The sequence below is a fragment of the Pygoscelis adeliae genome, unplaced genomic scaffold, assembly GCF_000699105.1.
Source record: "Pygoscelis adeliae isolate BGI_AS28 unplaced genomic scaffold, ASM69910v1 Scaffold166, whole genome shotgun sequence".
In the NCBI taxonomy this organism is placed as follows: Eukaryota; Metazoa; Chordata; class Aves; order Sphenisciformes; family Spheniscidae; genus Pygoscelis; species Pygoscelis adeliae.
This window is the reverse complement of record NW_008825156.1, coordinates 193,823-217,231: the sequence shown is the minus strand read 5'-3', so window position 1 is coordinate 217,231 and position 23,409 is coordinate 193,823. Positions and strand designations below refer to the sequence as shown.

General features: G+C 41.8%; 1 protein-coding gene across 1 annotated transcript in view; it reads right to left on the bottom strand.

The window, feature by feature from the left end:
* Nucleotides 1–3,321: 3,321 nt before the first annotated feature.
* The window catches only part of LOC103920748 (mucin-5B), a 45,484-nt gene continuing 25,396 nt past the window's right edge, over nt 3,322–23,409 (bottom strand). Inside the window, exons 21-47 of the mRNA XM_009328588.1 lie at nt 23,107–23,217; nt 22,170–22,349; nt 21,545–21,781; nt 20,476–20,632; nt 20,162–20,290; nt 19,636–19,720; nt 19,389–19,426; nt 18,181–18,336; nt 16,870–16,962; nt 15,927–16,168; nt 15,229–15,406; nt 14,674–14,924; nt 14,077–14,260; nt 13,330–13,522; nt 12,458–12,636; nt 11,861–11,930; nt 11,600–11,721; nt 11,204–11,235; nt 10,581–10,758; nt 9,469–9,573; nt 8,813–8,853; nt 8,122–8,244; nt 7,089–7,184; nt 5,812–5,940; nt 4,885–4,924; nt 4,077–4,200; nt 3,322–3,496 (exon numbers count right to left, since the gene is read on the bottom strand). Of these exons, the coding sequence (XP_009326863.1) occupies nt 3,322–3,496; nt 4,077–4,200; nt 4,885–4,924; nt 5,812–5,940; nt 7,089–7,184; nt 8,122–8,244; nt 8,813–8,853; nt 9,469–9,573; nt 10,581–10,758; nt 11,204–11,235; nt 11,600–11,721; nt 11,861–11,930; nt 12,458–12,636; nt 13,330–13,522; nt 14,077–14,260; nt 14,674–14,924; nt 15,229–15,406; nt 15,927–16,168; nt 16,870–16,962; nt 18,181–18,336; nt 19,389–19,426; nt 19,636–19,720; nt 20,162–20,290; nt 20,476–20,632; nt 21,545–21,781; nt 22,170–22,349; nt 23,107–23,217 (3,648 nt within the window). The remainder of the gene's footprint in view (nt 3,497–4,076; nt 4,201–4,884; nt 4,925–5,811; nt 5,941–7,088; nt 7,185–8,121; nt 8,245–8,812; nt 8,854–9,468; nt 9,574–10,580; nt 10,759–11,203; nt 11,236–11,599; nt 11,722–11,860; nt 11,931–12,457; nt 12,637–13,329; nt 13,523–14,076; nt 14,261–14,673; nt 14,925–15,228; nt 15,407–15,926; nt 16,169–16,869; nt 16,963–18,180; nt 18,337–19,388; nt 19,427–19,635; nt 19,721–20,161; nt 20,291–20,475; nt 20,633–21,544; nt 21,782–22,169; nt 22,350–23,106; nt 23,218–23,409) is intronic.

Genomic DNA, 23,409 nt, shown 5'->3' with positions numbered 1-23,409 from the left:
CCAATAGGCAAGTCAGAGTTCATCTCATAATGGCAACCCAGGCTCAGAGCACACCAGTGACATGATAAAGTGTCTTAGGACTTGTTCACGTGATACGAGGCAGTATCTCTGGCAAATATTTATTTTAGCAATATGGGACAGTACTTCCTGGTGTGTTGCCTCAGAACTGTTCAGTGAGTGGGAGTACCATCCTCACATGATAAGAAAAGAATGGCTACAGGCTGAAACCAGCTGAGCCCTGGCCCAACTGGCTCAGCTGAATGCTGGTTCTCCTGGGGTTACCCTATTGAAATGGATGCTGGTGTAAAGAATTCACGCAAAAGGAAGAAACAGTACTTGGAGCAATGCCACCGATTTTTCTTGAGTTACACCAGGGGATTGTTTGACTTGCAGAGGCTGGTCACTAACTGGAAGAGATGGCCTGCGGCTACAGATGAGGGTTTGACTGTGCACACGTGAGAAGCAGCCACACAACAGTGGCAGCAGGATCATGGTCAAGTAAAGCGTTTACAGGGAAGCTTTTCCTGGAACTGCCACCTGTGTTCAACTTTGCCAGTTCTGGTGGGGGGCTTGTGACAACAGCCTAAAGGACACAGACTTTAGCTGCAGTCCAGCTTGCTCTGTGCACGTGGCAATGCTGCTGCATGTAGAGGCAGAGCCACTCAGCAAGAAGGGCCAGCTTGCAAGTGGGTCACTATATCTATTTGCTTCCAGTGTAATGCTTTCCCAAGATCAAGCAGCTTTCAGGCTGATTTTGTTTCTGTGCATTTGTGTGTGTGTGTGGGTGGGGGAAGATGTTTGACCCATTGACTGTCTCTGAGCTGAGGAAGCTGAAAGTTCTCATTAAAGAGGCTTTGCCTTGCTGGCTGCATCTCAGCTAAATAGGACTCTGCACCTGCAAACAGAGGACCAGTAAGTTCACTTTAACACCCGGCCATCGGAGCTGTAAATAGTACTGCACAGGCACAGGCCAGTTAGATGCTGGACTGAGTGAGTAAATGAAGTGCCCGGTGTAACTGGGAATAGAGAAGGAGCATGTGAGGTTTCACATGATCCTCTATTCAAAAGCACTCTGGAGATGGGAATATGCCTTTGGTTCCAGCATTTCACTTGCCTGAAAAGCAAAATGCATGCCAAAAACGAACAGGAAAGCATACCCTTAAATCAATTCCATTCTCAGTTTCTATATAAAGTCTCATCATCACTAAAACACACAGGAGAACAGAAATCCAAGCACACCTGGTAAGATTAGACTGTGTTTTATGCCCTTCTTCCACCTGAAGATAATGCAGAAATGGGAAAGTTTTCTGATTGTGTTCTTGCTAAGCCGTGCTGCTGAGAATGATTGATTTGCAGGGTTTACATGAGTGTGTGTCTGACTACTTAGAGTCCGTTTACTCTTCTGATGACAAAAGCACTCAAGAATGATTTATTCCCCCTCAGGGAAAGGCAAGGAGGAAAGAAAGGAATGTCCCTTTTTGCTGCTGTTCTTTGCATTGTAAAAGCATGTATGCACTTGATTTGTATCAGTAGGAATGTTTTCCTGACTAATGTGAAATTTATACATGAGCCTCACTGTCAAGCAATTGCAACACATGCCTTCCAAGGGATTTGCATTACACTGACAGTTAACTGAATTATGTGGAGATTCTTATAATTTAGAATCAAGCAAACTGGTCCACTGACTAGTGCAGAGGCTGGGAATGGGAGAGTTAGGTTCAATTTGATGATCCTTATGGGTCCCTTCCAACTTGAGACAGTCTATGGTTCTATGATTCAGCACAAACACCTTGTTGGATTTTGTTGTCCGTGTTTCCCAAAGATACCTGCCTATTCCCACTGTGATCATTAGGTACACCCAACATGTCTTTTATTGTTTATAAGGAAACAGAATAAAAACAATGGATGAAATTCACCTCCTCTGACTTCAGCTGTTTAAGCCGGCTACCCTGGCTCTCAAAATACCCAGTGCTGAGAAACTGGTAACTTCCCAAGGGCTCTTACACCAGTCTTAGGGGCTGGAGAATGGGTTAGTTAAAACAATCTGAGCTGAATCCTGCAGAGGCATAACACGGACTGCCCTATTGCATCACAGCGATGACCCAATAAGCATGGGACTCTCAGTTGAGAGCAGAGAAGAACATGTACCGTTCAACTCCTGTGCCTATTCAAAGTAAAGGATTCCCACAATTTTAAGGGCAGTAACAACATAATGAAACAACACATGAAAGTAACCTGACATCAGCTGAAAGGATTTATTATGAAAAAGAATTAAATTAAAGATTACTCGGGGCTCAATAGCTGCAGCATTTTAAAATGGAATGCTAAATGTTAATGCACTTCATATCTACTTGGTCAGTTCAAAAGTATTCCTTTCGAAACAATTCCCCAAAGCACCCACACAGCAGGCTGTAGGACACTGCACTCTAAGAAAGTCACAGTCCTCAGTTCTCTTTCAGGTCACAAAAGACCAAATTGCTCAAGTAGCAGAAGCATCTGCCTTCCTTGCATACTCTGAAGGTATTGTTGGACCATTTTGATCCCTGTCCACATAAGATACTGTCACCAGTACCATGGGACATGCTAGCTGGGAGTCAACCGTTTATAACACGTGTAACCAGTAATGAGACAACATCAGTCTCTCACCTGACACACAGCTCAGTTTGATGTTGGCAAATAATAAAAACCACCAGTGAGATAAGGACTCACAGTAAGGGTGCAAATATAGTAGTTTTGTAGTGTATATGTAAAACATGTTTTTACACTCCTGATGTAGTGCTCACTGTGTAGAAGGAAAAAAGCACCTTGCTTTCCTCCAGTGACCCAGAGTCACAGCCAAAGTAGGTTCAGGATCACTGCGGAGAAGAATGCAAATGTGCCCCTAAGCTGAGTCCTGGCTCTCCAACTGCAGCTGTGGAAGTGATTGCTGTTTCCCTTCTAAGGGAAATGAAGTGATGCATGTGGTTATGGTTTTACAATGTGCACTTTCTTCAGGCAGGACTTTTGAAAGGCATCAGCTGTCTCTAGAGTGTTTTGTAATAACCTTGGTTTATACACCACTATGGGATTAAAGACATTAGCCACCTTGCCCCGTTAGCAGCATCACTGAAACAGGAGAACAAGTCCTCTTTGAAATGCAGTTTATTCTCAAACATTTAGAGTAAAATCTTTAGCTAATTTCCATAACTGCATATAATACCAGAAGGAAAGAGCACAAGAGAGAAGTATGGTCATTTGAAGGTTACTCACAGCTGTTTTCTAAACTACTCACTTGCTAGGGAAGCATTAAATGGGAGCTGAAATGTTTCCTTTAGTTTATGCTCATGTTCTCCTCTTTGGGCATTTTGTTTCCACACATCCACATTCATCTACATGCACATAGGTGAATTGGACTGTCTTATGCTCAGAGCAAACCAGTTCCACCTTCACTTTGTGACTCCTTTTTTCATGGCAGCAAATGCATTTGTGTTCCATTTCATTGGCCTCAAAGGAATACCTATAGAAATGAGATTTGCACATCAGTTTGCTGCCTGTTGTCTTCCCAAACTCATCCATATTTGCTGCTCCCAATGGAGGTACTTCTAAAGAGCAGAGGAGCAAAATTTCCTATCTATTTTTCTGCTTATTCATAACAGTCTGTCCTCAGGACGCTACTAGCCATGCAGGGCCAGATACTCTGACACCAATGGGGAAAAACCCAGTAACTTCAGTGGATTTTGGATTAGGCCCATTCTGGCAAGACAGAAAGTAACAATTCATGCAGAGACCAAAGAGCAGGGAAAACTCCACTAAACACCAGAGCTGTTCAAAAACTACATAAGGACATGTTTAAGAACAGGTAGTTAATAAATTTAGCTGATGTCTTTTCAAAGGGACCTATTTTCCTAACTAAGATAAGGCACTCCTGTCACAGTAAAGACATTTAGTCACATTGCAAAGACTGTTGTTCTGTACACCCAGTTTCCCAACCAGGTCCTTTTAAACAGCAGGAAGGGGACAAACAGCTGCAGCCCAGCGGCGACAAGAACCCAGGAAGACCAGACATGGGGGAGGACAGAGAAAGGTTTCCTACTTACACAGAATAGGTACTGCACGTCCCTTCACAAAAGGGCACCGGGACTGGAGCAGCTGACTTACAGTTGTCGTGGATGATATACTGCTCTTTCACATTGCGTTTGCATTTATGTGGCAGGTCAATACCTGTGTAGGAAAACACTTCTGTTAGACTTCTTCAGAGTAGGGAGTAAATGTTTTGAAAGTTATCTGCTAGGAAACCAAGGGCAGATCATCCTCCTAAAACTTTTGACAGTTCAAGTGCATAACCAAAAATCAAATGAGAGTGCAAAGAGGCACTAATTCAGCAAAGCAATTTCCTGCTGGTCAAGGCACTTTTCTATTTATGGACTAGCTTAAATGAAGACTTATGTGTAAGTTCATGTAAAGATACTGTTGAACCAAGACCTAAAGGAGACATGAAGGGTTTGTTTTTTTAAAATTGCTACAAATGACATTTGTGACTCTATAACAGCCTATGATTTCTGGGTGTATGCTACAGAAAAAAGACCCTTTTTCCTATGCAGTTTCCAGATGGAAGAATACAGAGCATATTTTCTACAAATTTTCTTATGAGGACTATAGTTCAAACTAACAGTATTTCAGTTATTTAAAAACACAGAAAAGGAGATCAAAGAATTTTAATGTCCCCATTGGGAGAATGAGGCAGATTTTTAGCCTCAGCTGTGAGGCACAAAACAGCTCTGCTATTGTAAGAAGTGTCTTCCAGTCTGTGGAAACTGCAGACTCTCAGTGCATGCAGAAACAGGACAGAAGCAGGGGAGAACCTAACAGTATTGGAATAGGGAATCAGTGATTTAATGCACTCACATGTCTTACAACAGCCATCTGAAGTCACATCAACTGTCCCCTGTATTGAAAGCAAACATAACAGAACAGTTCAGATGCACATATTGTTAAGCAGCTAGTAGCAACGATAAGAGTTCAGGTATATTCTCTCATCTCTAACCAACACAGATTCCTCATCAGACCTATTTGTGTACTAATTATATATAAAACTGCTTAAAAGAAATCCAGCAAGGAAGGGAGTGAATTTTCTTAAAACTATATATCCTCTCACAAGCCAGGTAAGATGTCCTGTAACACATGCCTGACCTTATGTAGGTCCTACTGAAGCCAGCACAAAAAACCCAGCCCCAGAGAATGACAGCTGCTCCTGGAATTGAACAGCTTGACCTGCACAGAACCTACCCCAAAGCTAATTCAAGTCAATGGCTGTCTTTGTCCCTGTTTTGGTTTTCAGATCTGCTGTGAAGCCCCACAACGCTTCTGAAAGTTACTGGAAACCACAAATTGCTGAAAGCCAGGGCATGAATGATACCCCTTGCTCATTCATGTACCACTTTGTTTAGTGATGCACCACCGGAAGACACTGTGTTCATTGGTTACCCCAGGGGTCCATGATGGGTTACCATTTGCTCAATTGCATTTCGCAGCACTGGTGTTTCTCAAGTGATGAAAAATCCCATCTTGCTATTGCCCCAATACTCTTCTCTTTCAAGTTCTAGTGCTTATCCCACAACAAGTAAAATGTGTGGGTTGTTTGCAAATAGTTTTGTTTTACTTCCGTGGGACACTCAATTCAGGGCTGAAAAAGCACATTTCCTTCAAACAAGGATTCAGTTCAGAAAGATCAAGAAATACTGAAGTGGCTCATTCAAAACAGTAAAAAAAACTCTCAGACCAGCAGCAGGGCTCACTCCAGAAGGCTTTTTTTTCCGTCTTTAAAATACTTACTGGGACACAGTTTGATTCTTCAAATGGTAGGCAGACCTTTACTGTACTAGTCAAGGAAAACTGGCCCACTGATTCGGTGCACATGTACTGAGTACAGTTATCATATGGAGCTTTATAACTCTTTCCAACCTGAATAAAAACAGAAAAAAAACAGTATAGTATAGCAATAAAAATAGCATAATGCAATGGTAATTCTGTCAATGAACTGGCAGAGGGACTGGGCTGTTCATATCACTGAAAATGCTGAGGTGTCTGGAACTCACATCTGCAAATTACATACCAAGCTCACCCACTACCAGCCTAGGCAAAATCCCTTCTTTGGCCACCTGGGTGGAAAGAATCAAAAGCTGGTGGCAGAAGGAGCATAGAGGTATAAACAGAAATGCCAGAAGGTAGGTGTGTTAATGTATGTGGAATAAAATATACACAAAAGAAAAATAATTCTTTAAAAGGATTTCAACAGTTTTCTTTTTTAATAGATGGAAGAAAAGCGAAAAGTGTGAAAGAGAAGAGTCTTCATAATAGAAGTTAATGGATAAATGGAAAGCCTCCTCATGGAAACTAAAAATTGTATATTAGCACAGGAGAAGCTAGCTTGAAAGATAAATTATCAAGGACTAAAAGGATGAAATAGAAAAGATGCAGAACACAGAGCTACCAGGTTGAGACAGCATCATTAACTAATCACAGGAGTAGCACGCTGTAATAAAACCACAGAGCTAGCCTGAGGCTCAGCCTATGTCTACACAACGTTATGCTCACAAGACATGATGTATTACCTGGGTGTGTTACCACGTCACACTACACTACAGGAGCTATGCCACTTTTGATTTCTGCCTCAGCAAATTCAGAACTAGTGGTAGTACAGCTATATCAGCTCGCTCACACTGTTTAGCCCTGGACCTCCAGGGCAAGACAATGAGACTGTTTCCAGATTGGAGCAGTATGATGTCAAGCCAGCTCATGTATCTCTGCAAGAGCAGTGTTACACAATGTCACCATCCCCTCCAAATTCTTTCTCTCTGTTGCACATGAGGAGGAGGGGCAGTAACATGATTTCCATTCCTGCCAGAGATGCATAATTTTCAACACAGTGTCGCCTGTGAGATGCACACAGCAGAGAGCAGCTGTATAAACATCTACATTTACTTTAGAAATACAGACATTTTAAAATCTCCTAGAGGTCTTCCCAGCCTCAAAATGTATGACACTCATTCAAAAAATGCTGAGGTCTTTTTGATAATTCAGCCTTGTGTGCAGAGCAAGGGAGTGCTTACCTCAATGGTCACGTTGCCAAATGGAAAATTTGCCACACATGCCACTTGCTGGCACTGGCTGCAGCACTGACCCTCCTCTTCCACATAGCGGAAACCCTGTGGGAATAAAGTTTCCATTTAGCCATGTTACCTGATGTCTTGTTTATGAAACACCTTGGATCAAAACCACACTGGAGATGGCAGAGGAAAGGAGTCAACCTTCTGGTTTCATTTCTGTTGTCTTTAGAAACCGTTGGAACCACTTTAAGCCTACAATCAGAGCTGACAATTTCATTTCCTTATTGAATAGTGACTTCTGGGCACTTCAGTTACCATGAAGACGCTGTCATCGGCTATTCCTCCTTGGGCTAACACACAAGTCAGGCCAAATAAATTAATTCAGCATGTGATTACTTGCACAATCTACCACCAGTGCTTGGTCTGATAAGATTATCCACAAGAGCTGTTGCTGTCAGACATGTGAAGATCATGTATCAGTTATTTCCTCCCCTGTGTTTTAGGTATCCATTGGTCTCTTGGCGGGTGTGAGTGTGTCTGGCTTCAGGATAAAGGATAATGGTTTTATCCATTTTTAGAACTGGTGGTGGGTCTGGCCTTATCTGGGCAAGAATGGAAAAGAAACAACTCTTTGCTTACATTGAGTAATAGACTGAACAATTTGTGTGCACTCTCAGCTCACGAGTACTGAGAAGTGTCTGGAAACATATAAACCACTGTGCAGTTTCTTTACAATCTCAATTTTTGAGCTGAAAATGAGAACACCAACAGAAAGGCCCAAACGTCGTCCTTCAGCAGTCAGACTTCTCTTTAACAGGTTTGCAATCATTCTCCCACAGGGCATCTTTCCAAGGGTGATGTCTTAAATTTGCTAGAGCAAAAATAACCAGCACCCTAAAAAGGGCTTTACAAAAAATCTAATAGATTATATCCTGCTATCTTTCAGTGAAGAAGCAGTTATAGTATCCCAGTTTTACTGTACATCCCCTCAACAGCCATTGTTCTTGGTCAGGGAGGCTGAGCGTGCAGTGCTGACCTGCTGGCAGGTGGTTTGGCATTTCACTGGAACACACTGGATGTGGTTGGTCCGCGTCACAACATCCTGCTCATCTGTGCACACACAGTCCTCGCAAGAGCTTTTAGGCACCATTGCCCCAGGCTGGAAATATAGAGGAGAGAGGAGACAGGCCATGGCAAGGATTCAGTGGGTTCTAGGAGAAACATACATCCCCTGGACTATCAAAAATGAATGCTTATGCTTGGGATTTATTTTTGGAAGAACTTCCTGAAATGGATACCTCCAGATCTCTAAAACCTCACACTGTCGGTCGGTATCACAAAATGAACACAAGGCTGACACTCCTAAGTGCATCAATCGCATTAAATGAGTTATTACATTATCTCATAAATTCCACGCATCAATTTTTGATCAGTTTGACGTAGTCATTAATCTTACAACATCCAGTGAGATTTACAATTTGTATTCAATCACAATTCTGACTTCTTGACTCTAAAACATAGGTAAGATCTCATTTAGTAAGCAAGCTACTGGTCTCTAGTGTTACCTATTCAGTAACGTTTTCAATGATACATAAGACTACTGGCAGGGAAAAATTACGGGCTGTTCTAATCCTGCTTTTTATGTGAGTGTTGACAATAACAACTTCAGAAAATTCTGACTCAGGCAGCATTAACCTGCGGAAAGAAGTTTCTGGAAGAAGACGTACCTTAAATTCAACTCCTTCAGAAACACATACACCTTTTGGTACTGTAAGAAAAAATAAAATGAAAAGGATGTGCTAGGAATTATGTAAACAGTTACTGTACTCATCTCTGAATTGTGAGTGATTTAGAGGAGACAAAGAGTAGAACTGAGCTTATTCACTAGCCTTAATAGCCCGCACAAAAGGGGGGGAAAAGTACCTAGTACATGGTGCTAATTGTTATTCAGAACCCCATATGTAACATCTGCTCAGACGTTACACATGAAGTCAGGGATAATTCTATATCCTGGTATTTTCCATATGGAAAAATCTATTTACCTCATGTTTTTTTACCCATACTTGAAATTAGTTGAGCTTTTCTTTATTGTTAACCACCTTGCTGGTAACAGAGCCAGTGGGAAGCTGGGTCAGGCATGTGGATCTGGAAATATAATTTGGCAGCAGAGCTTTGGGATGGATTCAATGTAACCGACATTCAGTATCCGATCAATAACTTAACTCACTGAATAGCTACAGAGAACCTGCACCAGTTACTCCACCTCCAAAAGAAAAGGCTGAGAGGGAAGGGGAGAGGCTACTGCTTATGATTTTCACTCATTTAGAAAAAATGAAATAGTTCAAGGAATAAATAGAACACCTTAAGGAAACATGATACTTACTGCAGGAGAAGATAGGACAACAACCGTCCTCAGATATAGCAACCACTGGTTGGAAGCCTAAGTCACAGGCTGTTTTCTTGATAATGCAGGTTTTTATATCGCATTCTGCAATAGCAACAGAGATAAAGTAAGCCAAAGCATTCCGTCCAGCAGTGTCACTTGCAGACCAAAGCTTGAACATGCAAGAAATTAGGTAGGAATAGATGATTCTTGAACCACACATTTTTGGAGTTTGGGACATGTTCAGGTGAAGTATCTCTAAGCTTGCTCTACTGTAAAGCTCTTCCCTGGACATATACTTCCGGTCTTTGTTCCTGCTTCTCTTCCCCCACCGGATGTCATGTCTAAAAAAACTAAACACCCTTATCTCAGAGAAATGACTGAGAAACAAGTTGGGGTAAAGGTAAATGAATCAGAGAGTGAAAAAAAATGAAGAGGCAGTGGATGAGAGCTAAAGATGTGAAGGTTGGGACATGCAAGGCAAAGCACCCTGACAGTGCCCACTGCTCCCTCAAGGCATCCAAGGAGCCTAATGGACCACTGCCTGGCAGCATGAAGGGATGAGGAACAGAAAAACATCCCACCACCATTACCAGGATCGCCTGTCCTGCATCTTCCAATAAGGTGCTGGGAATGGCCAGGGTTAGGAGCAGGCTGATGAGGAGGTCCTGTGCTGTGGTGGGCATTTGGGACTGGGAGGATGCAAATGGGAAGGTGAAGGCAAACATATATCAAGAACCTCCACAGGAGGCCTTGTGGAAGCCTGGAAGATGAGCACATCCTCGCTTACTGGATGGATCTCTGTGCAAGGATCAGCCTCTCATCTCAGAAGAGGCAAGAGCCAGAGCACCCTGTAAAGCACCTCGTTATCTCAATGGTCCATGGGGGATTATCCAATGTAAGTATCTGGCAGGTCACGGCACGAGTTTAGAATACAAACTGGATAAGAGAAGGTCTCTTCTGATAGCAAGAGCTCCTGGCATGCAGATGGAAGAAATGACCACTCCAGTGTGTTTATTTGAATCTGGTACCTGTGGGGTACCAGATCTCACTTGAGGGTTGCTGCTAAAGGCAAATGATGCCGCATTATGACATCTGAATTATCTACTCACCACAGACTGTCTCTGTGCAGCATGGGTCATCCAGACGTGTTTTTATTTTGCGTACAAAACCCTCTTTAGTGCAGTTGATAGGTGGAGATTTAGCACAAGGGCGGGCGAAGCAAGAGATATTCAAGGTTGCTTCATCACAAGCACAATATTGACAGTCATGTTCCCAAGCCTCTCTAGGCTGTGAAAACAATAGGGATAGTAGTTCAGAGAGCAAAAATTAGAAGCATTATATTAATGAATGCCTGCTGCAAGACAGTATAGGGCTCAGTTGTCCTAATTCATTATGTAGGAAAATCAGAGTTCAAATCCCAGAGGGAGGAGAAGGGCACAGAAAGAAAAAATGCTGTTATCTGCCACCTTCCTTTGCAGGTTTTACGTGTTTCCAGAAGGGAAGCTTAGTAGTTCTACCAGGAAACAGTGAGTCCCACAAACTGCTATTTCTGCTTCTGTACCTCAAGTGATTAATAAAGTTCTGGAGTTAAAATCTGCTGTTTTCTTCCCCACTGTCATTGCAGTTCACTGGTATTTAAGCTTAGAATTAAAAGAAGAAACTCATGCAGTCATTTTTACAGAGGTCACAGCACCCAGCTATAGTATAAAGACAGTATTTTCCCTTTTCTTACCTGTTTCACTGACCCATCTTGTGCAGTGCAACCTATAAAATGAATTACAGATTCCTTTAATGATAACTGAACCGGGGAAAACAACAGAAGCAGGACAGGAAGAGAAAGAAGGTCTGGAAATTTGAGAAACAGCCACAAAGAGAGATTCAGAGTGCAAAGTCACAGGTTGTGTGCCCAAAACATCTTAAAGATCCTCCTCTTTGTTCTTTTGAAAGTTGCACTTTCTGCATAAGAGCAGGGAGAAACTGCCAATCTGAAACATTTCCAGCCTAACTAGAAAGGGTCAGTATCAAGGTCTCTCCCATTTCCTCTGTACCCAGAACATCCCCCTTAATGTGCACTTCCAGTTAGGATCTTATCTCCCCTTCCCACCCCACCATTTACATTATTTCTTACCACAGACAGAAACACAAATGCCATCATGATCATTCAGCAGAATTTTTCCATCAGGACAGTAGCATCCCTCAACAAACACTGGTGTGTTATTTTTGGAGGGGAGGGTGTCCATAATGACTTCTCTGCACAATTAGAATATAAACAGGAACAAATGAGAGGCAGAAATGTGCCCCAGGGCAATCAGACATCTAAATCCCAGGGGAATGTGAACTTCCAGCCTTCAAGTTATGGACTTGAAAAGTGCCTTAGGAAATGACCCACCTGCTGAAGCAAGTGTTTGTTTTTGCTTCCCCACATGGCTTGTATACCTGATCCTGAACACAGCTGGCCTCTGTGGAGCATTACAACATGCAGGTTAGAAAGCCCAGACCCATGCGTACCCTTCAATGCACAACAGATGAAATGCACATGCTAACACAGCCCACCCCATGGGTCCTCACAGCCCAGGCTCCTGCCCAGTGAGGGAGTCCCTGCAGCTTCAGCAAGAGGGAATCAATGGATTCAGCAAGGTGTTTGTGACAGTACTAGTAGCGCTTACCCCTGAATCACTGGGTCCCCCTGAGCAGGGCAAAGCACGCAGAGAGAAGCTGTGTGTTGCCATCTGATGTTGAAGCTCTAGGTAACACACAGGGCTCCTCAGCTGAGCTGCTCAGGAGAGACTATGGGCCTGTTTCCCACTTGTTTTGCACCAGTTCTGGACTGGAACAACCTTTTTGATTTGTTCCTGCTTTTTCTCAGGTCCAGGGCAGCTCAGGAAAGATTGAAGCCTGATGATGTGGAGGAACACAAACAGGCGTGTAGGTGAGGAAAGAACAGATAAGAGCCACTTCACTACCAGCAGGTCTTTCCCAGGCTTACCGCACTGCCCGTTCGCCTGCCTCCTCCAGTCCACACAGACCCCATGGAGCCCGCACAAGGCTGCATACATCTGCACGCTCTGGCACTCAGTGCTGGGGTGCCATTCTGAGCACCTGCTGGCCACACATGCCTCATAGTAGGGCTGTGGGGGGACCACACCATGGCATTCGGTCAGGTTCCTTTGCAAAGCAAGGAGACAGACACGGCATTTCACTTCCTTGGGCTACTTCCAAGGAAGAATTCAACTTAGAACCAAACCCATCCCCACCCAGAGGAAGCCTCAAGGTAAAGATACGACTACAAATTGGTCTGATAGGCAATATGCCCACAGAGCTTAATTAAGAATGAGCTTTACCTCCCATTCTTTACAGTGTTTTGAAAGGAAGCAATTTTATGTTGGACTGATACCTGCAAAGAAAAGTCTCCTGCACAGCTCACAGCTATAATTTTATATGCTGACATTTTTATGTCAGCATGTTTGACAATCCTGTTTTAAACCAGAAAGTTATTTTAAAAACACACACATTTGCTTACTATATTCTGACTGTGTTCCTTTTCATCCAGAGCTTTCAGATACTGAATTATAGCTAGTTCCTGGTTGGCTTCTCCAGAACTGACAGGCAGAGGGAGTGCCAAGCAGCAGACACTATTAAGGGAGGACTGATTTTGACGATGCAGCTGAAAAATAACTGCCAAACTGAGGAACACTCACACATCATTTTTTTAGTTTTTCAAGGTATGAATTCATATTTTTTTCAAGGCATGACTTCATATTTTCATCATGTCCTATAAGCGGTTCACCCAAGTCATGTAGTGAAGCACAAAATTATCTTGTGGTCTTATTTTTCTGGCACTTTTGGGACTTGTCTTACCAGATGATTTTACACAGATTGGAAGGCTCACAGTGCTGGTGATATTCAATCTCAGCTGGTTCTGAAACACCTGGATTGCAGTATCTGTTGGTAGGATCTAGGACTTTCCAATCTAATGCCATCTTTTTGGAGGACTTGATAACCTCACCATTCCTCTTCATAGCATCATCATACTTCTGGTTGGTGCAGGTACCTGGTAGCAATATAAAAGCAAAGTGACAGTTTGAGGACAGTTGATGCTGATGAAGCTGCTTTTAGAGAAAACCTGGAGGGAAGTTCTCCTCCTTGTGGGAAGGTAACAACACGCTGGGTCCTGGATGAGTTCACAAGAACTGTTTGTAGAAAGAGAAGGCTAGAAGAAATACTTTGCCAGTTACTCATGAAAACCAGAGTTGATGTGTTGGTTGATGCATTTCTCCTGGTGGCTAAAGCAACTGAGATGGCTCTGTCTAGCACAGGACTCTCCAGATTTTGTACATTCCCATATTGAGTAGATAGGATCAAGAGGAAGGGCTTAGAAAGAGCCTACCTCCATCCACCAACAGACTGTGAACAGAATGAAAGGAAGTGACTTAAAACTCTGCCTCCTGACAGTGTCTTTCCACCAAATAGAGAGAAATTCATTAAAATTTGTCAGAAATAGAAATCAGTGGAGCTGCAAGCATTTAGAAATGTTTACAAGGGGCCGAGAGAAAGAAGGAGGAAAATTTATTGCATTCATTACTGTCAGCTGATGAGGACACTCACCACAGAGTCCCATGGTATTGTTGTAAAACTTTCCAAAAGGGAGTTTTATGTAAAATGCAAGTCGACTGTAGGAGACATAAACTTCTAATTCAGGTATTTCAACTATGACATAAAGGCCAGAACTGGTTATCCTGATACCATTCTTGGAAATGTCTGGAACAACTTTCTTATCATTAAACAAAATCTAAAAAGAAGAGAAACAAAGGGTCTCTATGGACATCCTGCTGTTTAATAAGATACACAGTTTGTGCAGCTGGAAAGTAAAGCAGCACAAATTCAGACCTCAGGTGCACCAAATGAAGTCTGTCGAAGGCAGTCATTTAAGCAGTTCTCTATGATTCCTTTTTAATATGTTGTAATTTACATTTGAATACTCATGTCAGGAAGAAAAACACAACTTTCAATTGTGATAATTTCCCAAGTTTTTAGAATATACAAATTTTTGTTGACACAAAGGAAGAGAGAGAGAGAAAGAAAGCAAGGTAATTGCATTTCTTACCCATTCCATTTTTTACAAGCTTCATCCTATGTCGTGACAGGACTTTTGGCAGTACAGTAATATAACTACAGCAAAATAATATTGAGAATATTATTTACCAAGTTTGTTTCTTTTCCATGTTCCATTGCTTGTGTCAGAATAACAACAGAGTTGGAGTGAAAAATGAGAAGGGACATTGAACAAATTGCTCCATCAATGGCACCACAGTAGTAGTTGTCTATGTGAATCCAGAAGTTGTGTAAGTCAGGATGAATTGACTTCACAAGGACATAGGTACAGTTTTCTTTAAAATGATAATATGTTCCATCAAAAGTCACATAATGCTCATTTCCCCATCCACTGCAAATACCTGGAAGACAGAGTGACAGACTTCAAGTTTGGCTTCTGAGCTTCCTATAAGTACAAGCTGGTTTTAACTCTTTTACTCACTTTCAGTGAGAGCTAAAATAACCAGTTTGATAAAGAAAAATTAGCCTAGCAAGGACACTCCTATCTGCTCTTAACAGCCAATGTTTTAGATGGGACTTCTGTTCCATTACATCCTACTGAATTAATATGAACATAATATAGATGTTGACCACATAGACTTATCTTTCTTGAGGCCCAGCTGAACATAACATAAATTTCAGGAATTCTCCTGCCACAGTACTTACATTGACACTCAAAGACTTCACAGCAACCAGTTTCATCGTAGTGTTTCGTGAATGGGAAACCATTGACACAGAGTTTCAGTTGCTGAGGAGGGCAAGTTATACTGGACAGTTTAATATTGTTTCCTTCTCCCAGGCAAGTGGCAATCTGGCAGTTTCCGAAGTTCCATGTTTCGTTAAACTATTGACGGATTGATAAAGAAGAGGAAAGGCACATAACAAAGTAATGTAACAAAATCTTTAAGATCACACACAGCAGCTATGCTCCATTCAGTTAATTGTCTAGCATGGCATTATTTGCTATCTACTCTTTCTCTGGAAACCAGTCAATATGAAACATATAGCAATCAACAGAACCTTGATATCTACTTCAGTTCTACAACATTTTCTATAGGACTCAATATTAAGGTCCTGACCACTTCTGATTATGGGACACTGCCAGATGTGATTTCCTAGCCTTTGTTCAGCTTAGGTAGCTCTGCCCACGTACAATCATTTAGATGTTTCAGGTGAACAGAATAATCTTCAACTTCTTCTCTCAATTATTTGGGGGCTTCTGGTATACTTCTAAATCATCTAATTCAGCCACACCTACAGTCCAGCTTTAGTGGTGGTTACCAGCATCAGAGGAGAACACCAAATCTTGGCTGTAGGCAATGCTGTAGCTGAAGAAACACATCTTCTTCTTTCAAGACTCTCACCTTTCTGGGAGGAATGAGCCCAAGACAATCGCTCACAGGAGTCCCTGTGGAAGCAGGAACTCGGCTTGTTGCACTGGGAGCAGATGTTGGTGAACAGGCTTCGGAGTCTGGATCACAGATCTTGAGCGCTTCAGTATGACCAATTTTACACTCTGCCCAAATTAATTCAATCTGACACGATGCATTGCAAATGGAGTAAGCACAATGACCTGGTATATTCACTGGCAGAGAAACATTTTCTCCTGCAAGGCCAAAACCCGACTGTTAGCGCTGGACTGTGCATTAAACTGGTAACTCTCAAGGCCTATACATCACAGATTGGTCACATACTCAGCCCTGCACTTGGCTAGCTGGGTCTGCCAGTACCCGATGGCCATGTTCAGGTGTGACTGTCTATCTGCAACTCCTTGAATTCAGTGACTGAACTGGAGCTCAATTCATCCAAATGGCAAAGGCTGAGGGAGGGCCACAGGGCTAATCTGAAATTCTGCTCTTAAGTATATTAGTGGGAATCGAAAATGAGTACAAGAGAAGAGAATACTGAATACAACACTGAGTGCATCTGGTCTTCACAAAGACCAGGAGATAGGTGGTTCAGGACCTACTAAGAGATGAAGAAGAGTCTTCCCTCCTCTGTTTTTGGAATATGACTGTGGATTACAAGCCCATGTTCAGCAGTTTGGGATTCAGGGTTTGTGCTGGAGTCCACTGAAGATAGCATCTGGTACAAGCTTCCTTACACCAGGGATATCCAAACCAGGACAAAGTCATAGGATATGAGAGAGTTGTAGTTCTGAAGGTGCTAATTACAATTCAAAGATGTTACCACTTGTGGTAATGTGTAACTGCAGCAGGCTGAATGAGCACTTGCTGAAGCACTTTTATCTAACAGTACATCTTCCCACATCAATGGTGCAGAAAAAAAATTTGCTTGGTTTCTCACCCATTTGTATCAATTGTCCATTGTCATTGCAGAAGCAGGGAGTGGCTACCGTTGATGACAGAGGTGCAGATGTTACAGGTTGCATATGTGGTTCTGCAGGAAATGAAATTAATTAATATTCAAATCTTCTGCTACTCTACTTTCAAGCCCTGTGGCATCTATTACATTCTCTATAATCACAAAAACAGGAAAAAATAATCATTTTTATACCCCCACCACATTCTGTACATGTACACACTAAAACCATCCTCTCTGTATTTATATACACTCTATTACACTGTATGCTACCAGAATAATACACACTCACTCGCCTTTGTAGTTAGTTTTTTTCTATATAGAATACAGTAAACTGCCCTTCTACTGTTGCTTATTCATTCCAATCTAAGGTTTCTTTGAACTTTCTAATCCTGTAGGACTTCACCTGACTTTGGAGAGGTGATTTCCAGTGGCACTCCATTTTGCCTTTTAATGCCTTGTTGCAAAGAATCTGTTGGTATAAATAGAGACAGATCATTTAGACATTTTACTATGCCAACTACACTCTGCTTTCAATAGTCCTTCCTTTCCTAGTTATTACTCCATTACTCTTATGCCACTTGTTAATGCATTTAGTAAATACCAAACACAGGGGATCACCATCAAGTCTTTAGCTCTTCCACTCACTTGAGTAGAGAAGCTAACTTAATTTTCCTTGTCCCCTTTGTATAATTTGGTACCAGGATAATACACATTTTTTTAGCCACTTATTTTTCTTTGCTATAATCATGAGGCAAAATTCCACCTTTTCTTTATTTCTTTTTACTTCCTATTTTCTGTTCTTTCACATCCCCTTCACCCTGTAACTTCTCTTTTGGGAAGGGAATAAACCACCAGGCAGCTTTATTTTCTTGCTCCAGCGACCCATTTGAGACTGACTTAGTCCAATGCGGAAAATGGTACGATAAGAACCATAGCATGATATAGGTGATGAGAAGGAGAAAAACAAGGTTTAGAAGTATGAAATATTGAGACTAACAACACCAGAGTGTCAACTGTGGTATGCCCAAGGTTATTGTAAAAGCTGTACTGAAAAATGGCCAAATCTTTCTATTCTTTCTTTATCCCATTGACAGTAAGAATCTATAAAAACTACACTTTTGGTGCCCACCATGAGACCCACAAGCTCTGACCCCTCATTCCTGAACCGTCAACTGGCTTAAATTCTGTGCTTATCCTAGACATGCAGTAGGAGTCTTTTTTCAAGATGGAGGAATCTTATTACCATTACAGGCTTTCATAAAATCACCACCACACATCTTATAAATCTAGTACCTTGTGCTAGTGTGGATGGCGTTCTGCAAGGGATGAGTGTTTTAATGATCTCTCCGTTAGGGCCGCAGACAGCATCACTGCACTCGGTCCCATATGCTTGGTTGTATACAGTTTCATTTAAGGTGTAGGTCTTTCCATTGTAGCAGCAAAGGCAATCTGAGGCACCAAAAGAGCAAATGCCATGGTAACAGGGGACACTTGTAATAGAAATACAAATGAAAAGAAAACCAAACTGGATTTACCCATCTGTAGCTCATATCATCAAATATGAATTACCTGGTTGAAAAACTTTCTCAGTTTCTACTTGAGAAGTTGCACTGTGAGTCAACCTCATTTATTTAAAGTGGGTTGGATTTTTGTTGTTGCTCGTGTTTCTTGGAGTCAGCTTGCATAGAGGAATTACTGGCTGATGAAAGCATCAGAACTGGCACTGTCCTCACCCAGCATGGAGCACAGGTGCATTCCCTCTTGGCAGGGAACATGACTGGGATTACTGCCTTGCTGAGTGATAAAACATTGGCTCAGAAGGTGTTGCACAGCCATTTCAATCCATTAATGAGGAACATGCAGTGATAAACAATTTCATTTAAATATATGAGAAGCTCTCCAGGTTTTGGAGAACATACATTCGGGAACCCAAGGGAATATATCTATTACTGTAACAAAATCAGCAAAACTGGAGATGTGTTGTCTAATGTATTTTGGGATGTGGTTTCTCCCAGATATGGGAATGAACTGATACCATACCTTAAGCAAGTGTGTCCTTTAGGCACACAAACGTGTCTCTCATAAACTAGTTGTCTAGGCTTATTATGAAATTACTGGACAGGAAATAGCACCTCTACAAGATTTGCCCCATTCTAAAAGTGCTCATTAAAACAGGTACCTTGAATGGCCTGCTTCAGACTACTTTCTGTCTTTCTTCACTGACAACCAAGGAAGTGTAAACGTGGAGAAGTGGTATTTACCTGGGTGAGATGAATTGCACATTTCATGCCTCTCTCCTTCCTCCCTATGATTATCGTTTAGAAAGTTCTTCAGGTCAAAGACTGCGTTTTGCTTATCAAAACATATCTGTACTGCTGTGCATCCACTTATTGAACTAGCTAGCTGGAGTTCTATTAGCAATACACCTGCAGTAACATGTGATGTTGGGTTGTTTCAGTCCTATCATCATTCAATGAATGGTGAGGGTGCTGAAAAGTTACCTTTGGAGTCTTCAGTACATAGTTTCTCTTCAGGATTGCTGAAGATAAAGAGAAAAGGAGAAGACTTGTTTTATTGACTTGAATCAGTATGTGGAATAACAACGTCTGCAACAGTATCTACTTTTACATAAAAGCCTGCTCCTGGAGGATTTAATGATAATTGCCACTGCCTATGAACATAAACCAAACATTGCCTAGCTTGTCCTTTCCAGTCCTATTCTACCCCTCTCGCCATCAACTGACCTACCAAGAAGTGCAGTTGAGGAGGGAGACGCACTCCCTGCTCTCCTCATCAAAATATGGCTTGTCAGGACTACACTCCGGGTAACAGCCTGGAAAGTTAAAGTAAACAAAGCATTCTTAGTCTGCTTTACATAGATGCAGGGAAAACACATAAATACCTCTATCAGATGCAGATTTGATCCCAAAATGAATGTGACCCCAGTATGAATGTTCTTTATACTACCAATTATTTTTCCACGTCCTCTTTTCCCTCTCTCCCAAAAGTTTTAATTAACTCTGTTTGTCAACAGATAATTATTCTTTGCAAATTTAGACTGAATGACCTTTTATCTCTCCCCAGATTTAAAGACAACAGGCAAATTGTGCTATGAATGGCACCATCACACGGGGAATTAGCCCAGGCGAGGCATGGTCAATAAGTTTCTGGGGCAAATGGGATAGCCTGTCAGCTACCTTCATGCTTAAGACATTTAAAACCAGACTAATAGCTTCAACTCCCATAAACTGCATCAAAGTCAAGCAAGAATTACCTTCTAAACTGTACAGCAAGTTCCCACATTTCCCTTGTGGGTTCCTGCAGGTCTTTAGACAAGGGGCTCCACAGGGTTTATAGAACCACTCATGTTTGTCAGGTGGATTGTAATAATCACAGAACACAGCTGAAACGAAGAATAAAAAACCTCCAAGTCTCAGATACAGGGCAGGGGTTATTTTCTAAATCTTGTAAACAAGAGCTTGCTAAGTCATGCATGCACAGCGATGTCAGAATTCTGCTCTTTATCTCCCATGTACCTGAGCGCATGGAGCACTGCTTTTCTGTGTGCATTTTCAGTGCAATACTTACGGCAAATAGCAGGCGTTCTCCAGTCAATACAGACACCAGCTCTGCTACAGCTTCTTGAATAAGCAGCAACTGAGGTACAAAAGCACTCACAGTCTCCCACACTGTCACAGCCACAGAAGTCAGAAATACAAGATTCATAATATGGTATTGGGTTCACCTATCAAAATACCAACAGATCTGTTACCACAGATGTACCTGCTACACTGTGTTTTAATCAGAGAAAGGGCTCTGAATTTCTGCCATCCTTTCTGCCATTTATTTGGCAGAACCAGGCCGAGTCTGTGACAGACTGGGATTGTCATGGAGGAGCTATGATATTTTACAACAAGTGGTTTTCTATTTTCACCTGCCTGGTAGAATTGGACTCTAAATCTTATTCTCATGTGTGTAATACTGGCATTTATGCTCAAAATGTCTTTCCAGCGTAATTTCTGCAGGACTGAACTACCTTGCTTTGGGTTAGCACAACTATATAGTGTGTGCACTCTCTAACTGAGAGATAGTGATTAAGTGAGTGTAAAAGGAAATCCTATTTCCACTGAACTTCATGTCTCATGTTTTAACCTGTGCCAACATGAACTAACCAAGGAAATTAAGCCAAGTTTGCTTTTAAAATGGCTTGTTAAACTGCACTGAAGCTTTGTATAGACATTCTCATTAAGAATTAGTAGCCTTGTTTCTGTTTAGATTAATTCAATTTGTGTCTAAAATAAACCAAATAATTAATCTCTTTAGGTAATTTGAATAAACTTTCCCAAGGATCCCCATACAAATAGTCCTATGCTAACTTATCTCTAGATTTTACAAACTGATACCTAACTTTTTACTTTTGGTGGCCAACTATTATCCTTTTAGTCTTCAATTGCTCCAAATGGGCACTGTTGTTTCCTCAATACTGTGCAACAGGATTCAACTGTATAGCTGTAAATTGAGGTTTTGAGAGAGGTAGCCCTTGTACTCGAGGATGCTGTGTAATAGCCTTCAATAGTAAAAATGTGTGTGCAAATGTGCTGCATAATAGCAACAAATACCTAGTGTGAAACTACTGAGGATGAGAGAACAGGATTACCTTACTGTGACAGACTTCAAAGATGTTACTCTTAATGATGCTGCAGTGCTTCTGTCCCAGTACAGACTTGAAAGGCTGATCGGCACACAGGTCCGTCATGTTTATATTTGAGCAGGTGCTTGTTATTTTCCAGCTGTTTCCAAACTCCTGGATGCTCATCTCCACAGACTGCCCTCTGGTTGTGAAGTCATTCCTTGAGCGGCCATCAAAGTCCCCACAAAGGCCACAGACTTTTCCCTGGGTAATTTGCATAGGCACAGTAAATGACTTGGTTATTTTGAGTGCAGCCCACTGTTTGACAGAAATAAACTATAGAGCAGGCCAAGGCAAAATAGCTGCAAATTTCTAAACAGCCATCAAAATACAGCTTAGAAACAGCTGGACTTCAAGTGACAAGATCACTCTGTTAGCCCTCCAATACTGCAAAGTGTCTCGCTTTACTTCTAGCTCCAAATATTCTGGAGCGTTTCATACTGACTGAACAATGAAATAAAACACAAGACATGGCCTGCTTGCGTCTTCTTGTCCACTGAACTGAACACTTTTCCAAGCCCTGCTTTTCAAACTGGGGCTCCAGATCTGGATGCATAAATTTGAGTTTGAAATCAGTCCACCCCATACCTACCTGGAAAGATGGTGCCACATGAACAACAACAGTAGTCTTCTGATCCCACATGAAGTTCATCCCTTGATTTGTTTCAATCACAATATAACCTCCTCTGAGATCCACTTTGTAATTCTTCTCAGCTCCTGGATCAGTGGCTATCTCCTGAATTCTTCCTTCCAAGAGCCTGATTTCACTGTTCTACAAGGAACAGATACATTGCATGGAAGGAAATTGAATAGAAATCTTAGTGTAACAGCACTGGTATTCTGCCTCTGGTCCTTCATCTTATTTTTCTGTAGTCTTTACACTACATCTTGGTTTATCGCCAGACATGTGAGCCACAGGCAAGACCCACTGAGCTCAATGGGAAACATCTGCCTTTGCATGACAAGTCATCTCACAGCCACAGAAATTGCCCTTGTTCTAGATGAAATCTGTTCTGCTGGCACAGCAGCTCCTGACTGCATGGGCAATTGGGCATGCTAGAATACCCCTTGTCACACTACTTTGTTTCACCATCCCCTCACCCCACACTATGGGAGAAATCTCATTTGTGTACACTTTGGGGAAATGCTAAGCCTGAGCTGGAGGGAAGAAATTCTTCCCTCTGTAGTTACATCTGTCCTGTGCTCAAACCATGGTACAGAAACATGGTTCTCTAAAAACTTCAGCATCACTCCTATACCACTAATGTCATAGATGCAAATACACACACACACACATGCACATAGAGTGCTGTTGACTCTCTGCATCTATCCCCTCACCTGCAGAAGTGTCCAGCCATGTTAACACCAAATACCTAAATCTTTCCCAGCTTGCCTGCCTCTGCTTTCTGGCTGTTCGACTTCCATAGGTACTCTCTAGCAGCAACTGAGTTGGAATATAAGGGGATACTACACTAACTGCTACAAAATCAAGACTACAGCTCCTCAGTTATAACCAATTCTAGACAAACCTCAAAAATCAGTGTGATCTTTAGGGAGCAGATGGAGAGTGACTTCCCACAAGCGTTGTTCTGAATTACAATTCGGAAGGTGCCAGCATCCATGTTATTGGGGCAAAAATCCTTAGAAAAATAGATAACGTTGTATTAGATCTTTTCAGGCAACTAGACCAGTCTTAAACATTTTCAGGAGCTCTAAATGAATGACACTCCAATCTGACTTCTGCAATTTTGTCACTTTTTTATTCACCAAAACTCTGGGCATTTTAGAAGAATCTGGTGGCTGCTGACCTGGTGGCAGGTTCATACTTGACC